The sequence below is a fragment of the Jaculus jaculus genome, chromosome 4 (genome assembly GCF_020740685.1).
Source record: "Jaculus jaculus isolate mJacJac1 chromosome 4, mJacJac1.mat.Y.cur, whole genome shotgun sequence".
NCBI classification, from domain to species: Eukaryota; Metazoa; Chordata; class Mammalia; order Rodentia; family Dipodidae; genus Jaculus; species Jaculus jaculus.
In genome coordinates, this window is record NC_059105.1 from 64,728,696 (window position 1) to 64,740,766 (window position 12,071).

The window sequence follows — 12,071 nt, forward strand, 5'->3', positions numbered from 1 at the left end:
GGTTTTCCCACTTATAAAGTCAAAAGTATTATCAAATATAATCAGTTATGGTTTAATTGCACTTAGTTAATATTTCAGTAGGTTTTAAACTTTGAGACTACTAATGATAATTTTGTACTTTTTAATACAAATAATTGAAATAATCAGAAATTGCACTATTAGTTGGATGTAGTGGCTCACACTGGCACTAAGGAGGCTGATGAAAAAACAGAGCCACAAATTTGAAGTAGCTTGGGCTACACAGTGAGTTCTGGACCAGCCTAGGCTACAGAGTGAGAGCCTGTCTCAAAAAAACAAAGCAACAACAATAACAAAATGAACTTTTACTATTTCATTTTTCTAATTAAATCTTGCATGTGATTGGTCCAGCTGTTGACATTGCAACATGATAACGTAATGTATACAGTTCACACTTGAGAACCACACATTGAGTTAAAATATCTCATAATGGTTTAAGTAAATTTAAATTTTTGTGTTGGACTACATTCATAGTTATCTTGGGTCACAGGTGGACACTCCATTAGAATGATTACTGATTACAAAGGTGGACTCCAGAGTGTGTATTATTTGATTTCATTTAATATATACATTGTTAAATGCTTATGTAAATTTTTATCCTGAAGTTTGAATTTTTTAGCAAAACTAATATTTAATAGTTGATAATTACTCAGCTATAGGTGTTTTTTGTTTGTTTGTTTGTGGGTTTGTTTTTCTTAGGTAGTGTCTCACTCTAGTCAGGCTGACCTGGAATTTACTATGTAGTCTCAGGCTGACCTCAAAGTCATGAAGATTCTCGTACTTCTGCCTCCCAAATGCTGGGATTAAAGGCCTGCATCACATCTGATTTTTCTGTTTATTTTTGTTTGTGTGTGTGTGTATATATTTATATTTATTTGTTTTGGGTTTGTTTGTTTTTTTTTTCAAAGTAGGGTCTTACTCTAGCCCAGGCTGACCTGGAATTCACTATGTAGTCTCAGGGTGGCCTTGAACTCACAGTGATCCTCTTACCTGTTCCTCCCAAGTGCTGGTATTAAAGGCATGTGCCACCACGCCCGGCTTGTTTAATATTTTAACTAATTTAATGAGTTTTGTCTTGGTCCACATTCATAGCTATCCTGGGATATAGGCTGGGCATGTCTAGAAGGGAAGAGCAAAGATCTTCAGCTATAGTTTAAAATGAGTACTTATTTGTTATGAATCAAATTTGTGTGTGTATGATTGACTTAATAGTTATTTTCTGTTTTGATATTGAATCACATGGGCTTTTCTCTTTTTAGCAACTTACTAAGTCTTTTAATAATTTTTCCTTTAGTCTATTGTCTGTGCCGGAATGATGATATGGAATTTTGTTAAAGAAAAAAATTTTGTTGGACAAATTCTGGTGTTTGTTTTATTGTACAGCTCCTTGTATAGCACCTACCTTTGGACAGGTAAGTTGGACCATGCACAGACATTAAAGTCTCTTCCCTCCTCTACCCTAAAAGACCTTCGCTTCTACTGATCTATTTGAGGTCTGCTAGCACAGAATGAAGCGCATTGTACCCACCACCACAAGCAATCTGAAAAGTGAAGTTTCCTATTTCTGCCTGGGCTCAGGCTTTTCCAGTAACATGCTCCTTTTCCTCAGGGTCTTTTTCTCAGGTCCAATGTTATCAGTTTCCCCTCTGGTGACACTGAGGGGACAGATGTTAAAGGCAGGTAGAAAAAGGAGAAAATGGGAATTTGTCCCAGAGCTCACCACTAAGATCCGATTGAACTCAAGGTCATTCTTGGCCACATAGGGAGTTCAAGGCTAATGTGTGTTAGAGACCCTACCTCAAAAGAAAAAAAAAACAAAGGCTGGAGAGACGGCTTAGTGGCTAAGGCATTTGCCTGCAAAGCCTGAGGGACCCTAGTTCGATTCCCCTGGACCCACGTAAGCCAGGTGCACAATGGGGCGCATGCGTCTGGACATTTGCAGTGGCTAGAGACCCTGGCAGGCCCATTCACACACTGTCTCTCTCTCAAATAAATAAATAAAATATATTTTAAAAAGAAGAAAAAGAGAAGGAAAGAAAAAGAAAGCAAGAACCCAATAAAGTAATAGAATAAAAGAATATGGAAACAGCCCAATAAGAAACATATTTCTTTTTTTTTTTTTTTTTTTTGAGGTAGGGTCTTGCTCTAGTCCAGGCCAACCTGGAATTCACTATGTAGTCTTAGGGTGGCCTTGAACTCATGGCTATTCTCCTACCTCTACCTTCCTGGTGCTAGGATTAAAGGTGTGCGCCACCACATCCAGCTAAGAAACCTATGTCTTATTTCAACTGGCTCCAAAAAGGGCATGTGAAATGTTTAAGTCATTGCTATTTTGATGTATATTTAGAAGTAGCCATTCTAGTTTCTTTGTGTAAAAGTGTGTCTACTTTTGCATTCATTCCACAACTCTGAACCTGGACAATGGTACGTGAAGGGAATGATAGGACTTGCCAGATACACTGTAGAGCGCAACCTTTGATTCCATGCCTGCAGGATCAAAAGCAGGTCCCTCCAAGTCAACAGCCTTTTGAAGTGCAGCAACTGTGAGGTGAGGACGCACGTGTCAGTGCAAACTGAAGATAGTCTGTGCTTCCTAAAGGCAAGTACACCTTGCCTAGCATCTGATAAGATATAAGTTAAAAGAACCTGGAGACTATGATTCCAAGTATAGTTGGACCAAACTGATATCTAGTCCCTAAGATTTATTCAGTAAAATTTATAATGAGGATCCAGAGATATTGTTATGCATTCGCTGACCCAAATAAAGTGGTCCTGTAACCTTCAGATTATTATTTATTTTTAGTTTTAGTTTTTGGTTTTTGGTTTTTCAAGGTAGGGTCTCACTTTGGCCCAGGCTGACCTGGGATTCACTATGTAGTCTTAGGCTGGACTTGGGCACACAACAATCCTACTATCACTGCCTTCTGAGTCCTGGGATTAAAGGTATCTGCCACCACCCCTGGCTACTTTTAAAAAAAATTATTTTAATTTATTTATTTGAGAGAGGAAGAGAGAAATAAAGACAGAGAATGGATACACCAGGACCTCTAGCCACTGCAAATGAACTCCAGATGCATGCGCCACCTTGTTTATCTGGCTTTACATGGGTACTGGGGAATTGAACCTGAGTCTTTAAGCTTCACAGGCAAGTACCTTAACCATGGAGCCGTCTCTTCAGACCTTTTTTTTTTTTTTTTTTTTTCCCAAGGTAGGGTCTCACTCTTGCTCAGGCTGACTTGGAATTTACTATGTAAGTCTCAGGGTAGCCTTGAACTCTGCAATCCTCCTACCTTTGCCTACCAAGTGTTGGGATTAAAGGCATGTGCCACCACACCCAGCTATCATTTTTTTTTTAAACTTCAAGTGTTATGTCAGTGAAATCCCAGGCTTCATATGCTAAGTGAAACATTTCAAATGCATATTAAATGTATAACTTGTCAATTTTTTTTCAACTTTGGCTGGTCTACATTAAATCTCTCATTTTGTGGATTACAGAAAATAGGCCCAAAGAATTAAATGGATTCAGGCAGCTTCTTCAGGGAGAGATGCAGTGTGCTCTTCACAAAGCAAAAATGAGAAAACAGAATGTTAGTGAATGTCCTGTCCACAGTAACACAGTAGACAAACCTTTGTGACTGGTTACTTATTTCCCTGGCACACTGAAAACCTGAAACTAAAGTATATCAATGCAATGAGGGGAAAATGATGGTAAAGAAAAACAATTGAGGGCAAGGGAAATGGCTTAGCAATTAAGGCATTTTCCTGCAAAGCCAAAGGACCTCGGTTCGATCCCTTAGGACCCATGTAAGCCAGATGCACAAGGGGGTGCGTGCATCTGGAATTTGTTTGTAGTGGTTGGAGACCCTGAAGTGCCCATTCTCTCTTTATCTCTGCCCCCCCTCAAATAAATAAATAAAGATATTAAAAAAAAACAATGGATGTGGGATAGCTCTGCGTGGGGTTGGAACTCCTATGCCAGCAGCTCTAAAGCCTCGAGTTCTTATCCATATTAGCAAAGAATTGAAAACACGGACTCAGAGAAGGGTAAATAACGAGATTTATTTTAGGGAAAGTTAAGAGGGAAAACAAACAGGGAAGCTCACAAGCCAAAAAACGTTCTCCCCTTGGAAACCTAGAGAATCTCCTTCATGTAAGGAAAAGTCTCTTCCAAAGGAAACCTAGGGAGGGGAAGGAAGGGAAGAGGGACTTAAATCCATGTTTCAGGCCCATGTATATGAATCAGGCATCTTATTAGAATGAAAATGAACTTCATCAGGCTCAGGTGTGTAGGGAAGGACTTGGTTTGCTGGTGGGCCTTGGAGGAACATTAAGTTAGGTAGCGCTCACCTATAGGAGGTAAACCCTAGAAATTGGGGAAGAAACAAGAAGCTATAGCTGAGGAATTGCTTTTGGCCATCTTGGGTGATACTGAATCAGACAGAGTTCTAGTTCTGCCAGGGCAGACAAAGTGGCATCCATGTTTTGGTGGGCCAGTCCCTAGCTAACTACCAATTGGAAAAAAGTTTCCTTGCTCCTAATCCATGTCACAGTCCTCAAGGACCTCAGTGTGGCTTTTTGTTGGTTCTAGCATAGTTATTTAATCTGTACAATCTGAAATCTAGGTGTGAATTCTTTTTTTATATTTTATTTCTATGTACGTACTTAAGAGAGAAAGAGAGAGAGATACAGAAATAGGCAGGGAGGGAGAGAGAATGGGTGCCCCAGGGCCTCCAGCTACTGCAAATGAACTCCAGATGTGTGCGCCCCCTTGTGCATCTGGTTTACATGGGTCCTGGGGAGTAGAAGCCAGGACCTTTGGCTTTGCAGGCAAGTGCCTTAACAGCTAAGCCATTTCTCCAGCCCTTGGTGTGAATTCTTTACATGTACCTATAAAACAGATGCGTAGATTAGAATCAGAACAAAACTATCAGCCCAAGAATTCTAACTTAAAGTGTTTATTGATATAAGAAAGGGTTATTTTGCTAATGTAAATCACAGTTTGAAAGGTAAAGCGGAACTCAAGTGGCTGGATTTTGAGTTTTGTTTTTTACTTCCTTATATAAGGTTATAACCTGGTTATCTCACTTCTTCAAACTCCCACAGAGTATTCATTTAGACTGTGTTGTGATATCATTTGGCTCAAAGTTAATATATAAAGCAAAATATAAGGTCAGATATCATGAGGCTCTACTTGATAATTAAGGTAGACACAAAGGTGATTTTTAGGGGCTGGAGAAATGGCTTAGTGGTTAAGGTGCTTGCCTACAAAACCAAAGAACTCAGGTTTAATTTCCAGGACCCACGTAAGCCAGATGCACAAGGGAGTACATGCATCTGGAGTTCATTTGCAGCAGCTGGAGGCTCTTGTGTGCCCATTCTCTCTCTCTCAAATAAAGAAAAATTAAAAAGGTGATTTTTGAAATAAGCCAAAGATGTTGAAAATTTCTTAAAGTTATATTTACTTCCATATCCTTAAAAATATTTCTTAGGAATCCTAGGGGGCCACAAATGGGAGTTTGAAGAACACTAAGTTGCAGAACTTTATGTCACTCAGAAGACTGGTTTCTAGACAGCTCTGTCCTCTGCTGTATGGCTTGGGCAGACCCTTGTTTCTGGATGTATAAAATTAAAATAATTTGAAACAGAGGATCCTTCCAACCCTAGTTTTAAAACTCTGTAGCTATGAATAAATGACACTCGGTATAGATGTTCATGCAAAGTGTAAGGACAATTCAAAAACTTAAGAAACAGGGCCGGAGGAATGGCTTAGCAGTTACGGCCCTTGCATGCAAAGCCAAAGGACCCAGGTTTGATTCCCCAGAACCCACATAAGCCATATGCACAAGGAGGCGCATGTACCTGGAGTTCATTTGCAGTGACTGGAGGCCCTGGCGTGCCCATTCTCTCCCTCCCCACCCCTCTCTCTCTCTATCTCTCTCACATAAATAAATAAAAAATATTTTTAAAAAACTTAAAAATAAGCTATAGCTAGTGGCACATATCTATTATTCCACCACTCAGGAAGCTGAGGGAGGAAGATTAAGAGTTTGAGGTCAGCTGGGCTACATAGTGACTCCTTCTCAAAAAAAAAGCTACTTGCAAAATTTGTGCTTATATTAGGTTCATGTCACATTTGCCTTAAGTTCATATCATGTTTCTTTGAAGCTTCACTCACTCCTACACTTGAGACATTTTCTAAAAATAGGACCTGTATAGGAAATGCTTATACTTATTGGCACCAACGAAGTAGAGTTATTCTTAGAATTGTTCTGTCTATAATTTAACTTGCCTTTACTTCAATTATGCTTAGATTCTAATCACAAAAATCAAAAGAAGAAAATAATTTGGGCTTTTGAAAAAAATCTTGGATACAATAAGATTTGTGTACTAATACAATGATAGGAAGACGCACAAATGTTTTTTGGCTTTTTAATATAATGTTTTATTTTTATTATAAGGAGAGAGAGAGAGAGAGAGAGAGAGAGAGAGAAGAGAGAGACAGGCAGAGGCACCAGGGCCTTGAGCCCTTGCAAATAAACTCCAGACACATGCACCACTTTGTGCATCTGGCTTTACACGGGGGCTGTGGAATTGAACTTGAGTCGTTAGGCTATGCAGGCAAGCACCTTAATTGCTAAGTCATCTCTCCAGCCCCACATTTATTTGTTTGTTTTTCGAGGTAGGATCTCACTCTAGCCCAACTAACCTAGAACTCACTGTGGCCTCAAAGTCACGATGATCCTCCTACCTCCACCTCCTGAGTGTTGGGATTAAAGGTGGGCACCCAGCACCAATTTTTTTAAAAAATATATTTTATTTATTTATTTGAAAGAGAGAAAGAGGCAGAGAGAAAGAATGGGGGGTGGGGAGAGAATGGGCACGCCAGGGCCTCCAGCCACAGCAAATAAACTCCAGATGCATGTGCCTCTTTGTGTATCTGGCTTACATGGGTCCAGGAGAGTCAAACCAGGATCCTTTGGCTTTGCAGGCACATGCCTTAACCGGTAAGCCATCTCTCCAGCCCCTGCACAAATGTTTTTTAATTAAGAAAACTTACTTCAATACATTGAGAACAGGGCTGGGGATGGAAATTAGTTGAGAGTGCTTGCCTAGCATGCTAGAGGTTGAGGGTGGTTCCCAGCACCACTTAAACCAGCTGAGGTGGTACACACATGTAATTACAGCACTGGGAGGTAAGAAGCTGGGGGTCATCTCAGCCACATAGGGAGTAGGAGGCCAGCTTGGGCCAGAGACTCTTTCTCAAGACATGCACGGACAAGCATACCTTGTGGATAGCATTTATTTAGGAGGAAATTCTTAGGCAAACCCCAGATTACTATAAAGCAGTTGTGGTGGTGTGTGGCTATAATCCAAGCACTAGGAAGTGAGGAAAGAGGATCAGGAATTCAAGGCCAGCCTGAAACTGTCTCAAAACATCAAACACAAACTCCAAGCAAATAATAATACAAAAACATACCAAAAATTCTGGACCACTACAGTATTGAAAAAAAAGCATGATTTTAAAAAGGAAATAATGTCCTTCAAAGTCCCTGATGTATGAGTAATTATTTCTATTTCAATCTTTATTTCTTGTTTGTAGGCCTTCTAGCAATTTCTTTGTTTCTTTTGAAAAAACGAGAGAGTATACAGATTCCTGTTGGCATTATCATAATATGTGGCTGGGGGTAAGTGATCATTTTCTGTTTGTTTATGTGTTGCCATCTATACATTTGCTATTCATTCTCTTTCTTTCTCAATAATTCTTGCGACAGAATTCCTGCTCTCCTTGTTGGTGTTCTTTTGATCACTGGAAAACACAATGGAGATAGCATTGACTCAGCCTTCTTTTATGGAAAAGAGCAGGTGGGAATATAGCTCATCAAATACTTGCCATATATACATTAACTTAACTGAAAATATATTCTAATTTATTGTATATCACATTGGTGACCTTAAATCACTGTGTCACAACTCAAAATAAGAATATCTTACATGTCTATTTTTAGCTGGTGATTTCTAAGTGCTTGGAATTTGATTCTTATTAAAAGTAGTTATGAATTAAACTTCCTCAACTCAAGAAAAGCATGATAAGTTTAAAGTAACTTAACAAGTAAGTAGTAATAAATGTCAAAATCTTGACTTTTTTTGAGGTAGGCTCACTCTAGCCCAAGCTGCCCTGGAATTCACTATGTAGTCTCAGGGTGGCCATGAACTCACAGCAATCCTCCTACCACAGCCTCCCAAATGCTGAGATTAAAGGCGTGTGCCACCACACTGGCTCAAGTTCTTGATTCTTAATCCTACCAAAATATAAATTTCAGAACAAAATGTATCTGGAAAAAAGTGTGCTTGAAAGGCTATAAAGCTAGGGCTAAGACCCAAAGATGTGTTTTGTGAAAACCTCCACAAAATATTTTGGTTTCTTATCTGTTTTTTGTTTTGTAATTTTACATGAAATTTTATGAGAATACACAAGATCAGACATATAAAGAACTTCCAGTGGGGCTGGTGATATGGCTCCGCAAGCGAGCCTGATTGCTACGCAAGCCTGATGACCTGAGTTCAGCTCCTCAGAACTCATGTAAAGGCAGACGCAGTAGTGAGCGCCTGTAAGCTCAGCCTCCTTACAGGGAAGTGGGAGGCAGAAACAAGAGAACCCCAGACGCTTGTGGGCCAGCTAGCCTGTTGTAAATGTGCTTAGCCCACTCTACTAAGATGCTCAAGATGGGATTGTGACAACTGGTCTTAATGTCTTTTTCTAATGCTGGTAGATGATCACCACAGCAGTCACCCTGTTCTGCAGCATTGTGATAGCTGGCGTGTCCCTCATGTGCATGAACCGCACCACCCAAGCAGGACACTATGAAGGCTTTGGCCAGGCTCAGAACCACAAACCCGGAGAAGCTGGAAGCACTCCTTTTGAGGAGAATCTGGCACCAGCAATCGAACCGGAACTGTTCACAAGTTCTATCCCAGAGACAAGTATGATCCTTACGTAAAATAAAAAACAAAGCCCGTCACGGGTCTTTCTCATATGTATCAGAAGTGTTTGTAAAGGGACATTCTCTGAACTATTTTGAAGAACTTGAATAGCAAGAGCTTGCAAATTCCTTCATTAAACTTTATAAGTCTGAGGCTGATATTTTGATAAATTTGTAAGACTTCTGAGAGTGTTTGCTAGTTCTAAAAACAAAGACTCACTCTGGCCCAGGCTAGATAGGAAGTCATTACAGAGCTCAGGCTTTAACTTCCTACTTCTGTTTCCCAAGTGCTGGGATTAAAGGTGTGTACCACCACTCTTGGCAGCTTTTCTGCCTTTTTATGTAAGTTCTGATTTAAACCTTCAAGTTTCTGAAAAGAACTGGATAAGATACACTATTTTATGTTCTATTCTGTGGTTTATTTTTTTATCCTTGAGATGCATTGTTGTCTTAAATTTAGAAAGATATTTGTAATAAATTATAGATGTAGCTCTTATACTTTGAAATTTTTTGTTTTTAAGAATCCCACCAAAGAATATAAGCACATCATCAATGAGAGGTTAAGCCTAAGAGTTATTCATTTTTCTAACATATTTTCAATAGTTTATTACTGAAGTTATTCTTATTATAGTCCATGTCAGGCACTGTAAGTGTGAAATGTTTCAAAGGGCACCGTATGAATTTCTTTGACTAGATACAGGGAAAATTATAGCTCTACAGCATATGTCTTAGTCTCACTTCTGTAAACCAGTCTGTCTATAAACCAGCAAGAGATTTTTAGCAGTATATACTTGAAAAGAAAATAGTGTATAGTTGTCTTTACTGCATTGTCTAGACTAATAGGACACAGGTGCATGAAAGAAGTGAAATTTAAGTTGAACTTAAAGGGGAGGATTTGATCATCCTAGGCCCAGATTAAGCTTGTGGAGGACTGTAAACCATTGTCTTGGGCTGGGGAAATGGCTAAGTGGTTGAAGGTACTGAGAAGCTGCAAAGCCTGCAGGCCCAGGTTAAATTCCCCAATGCCCACAGAGAGCCAGATCCACAAAAGTGGCACGTGCATCTGAAGTTTGTTTGTAGCAGCAAGAGACCCTGGTGTGCCCATATCCTTCCCTCCTCTCTCTGTGCTTTCAAATAGCAAATAAGTAAATATTTTTTTCAAAAATGAATTGTCTTGATGGGGCTGGAGAGATGGCTTAGCAGTTAAGCACTTGCTTGTGAAGCCTAGGACTCCAGTTCGAGGCTCGATTCTCCAGGACCCACGTTAGAACAGATGCACAAGGGGGCACACGCGTCTGGAGTTCATTTGCAGAGGCTGGAGGCCCTGGCATGCCCATTCTCTCCCTCTCTATCTGCCTTTCTCTCTCTGTCACTCTCAAATAAATAAAAATAAACAAAAATAATGAATTGTCTTGAAAGAAGGAAAGACTTTGTGTTGAATAGCTGGGATGGACAGATAGGGAGAGAGGCCAAGTCATGGACAACATTCAAATTTAGGCCCACATTACTTTGAATTTTCCATAGTAATCAACAGAATAGTATATGTTTTTGAGAGGTGAGGAAATAAAATCTGTATTTTGAGCTGGGTGCTGTGATTCATTCACACCTATGTTCCCAGCACTCAGGAGGCTAAGTTAGAAGGAACCATGAGTTTGAGGCTAGTCTGGGCTCCATAGTGAGTTGTAGGTCAGTCTGGGCTACAGTGAGACCCTGCCTCAAAACAAACAACAGCAGCAAAAGTCTGTGTTTTAGGAAGATGGTTGAATTCTTAGTTCCCAAAGCATAAAAGAAGATTGCATTGATTAAGAACATTTTTCCCTGTCTTAGTGATAGAGGAGTGCTCAGCACTGCAGTATTCTATCACACCTTTCAAGGCTTAGGGTCCATTGCAAAAGAGGTAGAGGAAAGAATGTAAGAGCCAAAGGAAGGGTAGGACTCCTTACAATGTGTTCCTCCAGACACAAAATGGCCTGGATATCCATGACCTCACAGCACCTGATACTACCTACACAAGAGCATTATAATAGGAGGAAAAGATGATGACATCAAAATAAAAGAGAGACTGACTGAGAGGGGGAGGGGATATGACAGAGAATGGAGTTTCAAAGGGGAAAGTAGGGGGAGGGAGGGCATTACCATGGAATATTGTTCACAATCATGGAAGTTGTTAATAAAAAATAATAAATAAATTTTTTAAAAAACATTTTTCCCTGTCTTATACAATAGCAGACAGCATATAAAGGAGCTGATGATTTGTCTGGCATTGTTTAAGTGCTAACATCTATGTAGGCACATTTGAATATTTTTGGGTAGATATGTGAAACCATTTCCCCAGAGACTGCATGAGTCGGTGTGGTTTTATCTGGCATGTTTTAAACTTGCCTGTTGCTGTTGTGGTTAGGATCTGCCTTCATTTCTTATTTTATCTCTGTAGGTTGCTGCTCTTGCTCCCTGGGAAATGGTGACTTACGCTGTCCATCAACAGAGCCAGTAGCAAACACAAGTACTAGTGTGTCTGTAACTCCTTCCTTCGAGAAAAGTAAGTACCCCTGAGCTATGAGAATGTGCTTAAGTTAGAAACAGAAGGTTCTTTATCTTTATGCCTCAAAAGAATACCACATAGGATTTCTGCAGAAGCTCTAACACTATAGAACACTGCTTGAGAATATAATTGTGCCAAGGACTACTCATTTAAAAAAAATAAAATTCTGGGCCGGGTGTGGTGTCGTACACCTTTAATCCCAGCACTTGGGAAGCAGGGATAGGAGGATTGCCCTGAGTTCAAGGCCACCCTGAGACTACATAGTGAATTCCAGGTCAGCCTGAGCTAGAGTGAAACCCTACCTCAAAAAAACAAAATAAATAAATAGATAAATAATAAAGTTCTTACAATATACTATAACAGTACTGTAGACCCACATATATTGTCCAATAAATTTAACAACATGGCTCAGTTGTAGAGCACTTGCCTAGCATGTCATAAACTCTGAATTCAGTCACCAGCACTAGAAAAAAAAATAACCTTACATAAATTCAAGATGCTTGTCACGAAAGCTATTGTTTTTTGGCCTC

The 12,071-nt window shown here is 39.7% G+C and overlaps 1 protein-coding gene across 3 annotated transcripts in view; it reads left to right on the forward strand.

Annotated features, from left to right (window-relative positions):
- The window catches only part of Gpr155 (G protein-coupled receptor 155), a 54,085-nt gene that overhangs the window by 22,123 nt on the left and 19,891 nt on the right, over positions 1 to 12,071 (forward strand). For all 3 annotated transcript variants that reach the window (XM_004660328.2, XM_045148249.1, XR_006636851.1), the window contains exons 7-11: positions 1,313 to 1,430; positions 7,619 to 7,703; positions 7,791 to 7,881; positions 8,790 to 9,000; positions 11,434 to 11,538. In XM_004660328.2, coding sequence (XP_004660385.1) covers positions 1,313 to 1,430; positions 7,619 to 7,703; positions 7,791 to 7,881; positions 8,790 to 9,000; positions 11,434 to 11,538 — 610 coding nt within the window. The remainder of the gene's footprint in view (positions 1 to 1,312; positions 1,431 to 7,618; positions 7,704 to 7,790; positions 7,882 to 8,789; positions 9,001 to 11,433; positions 11,539 to 12,071) is intronic.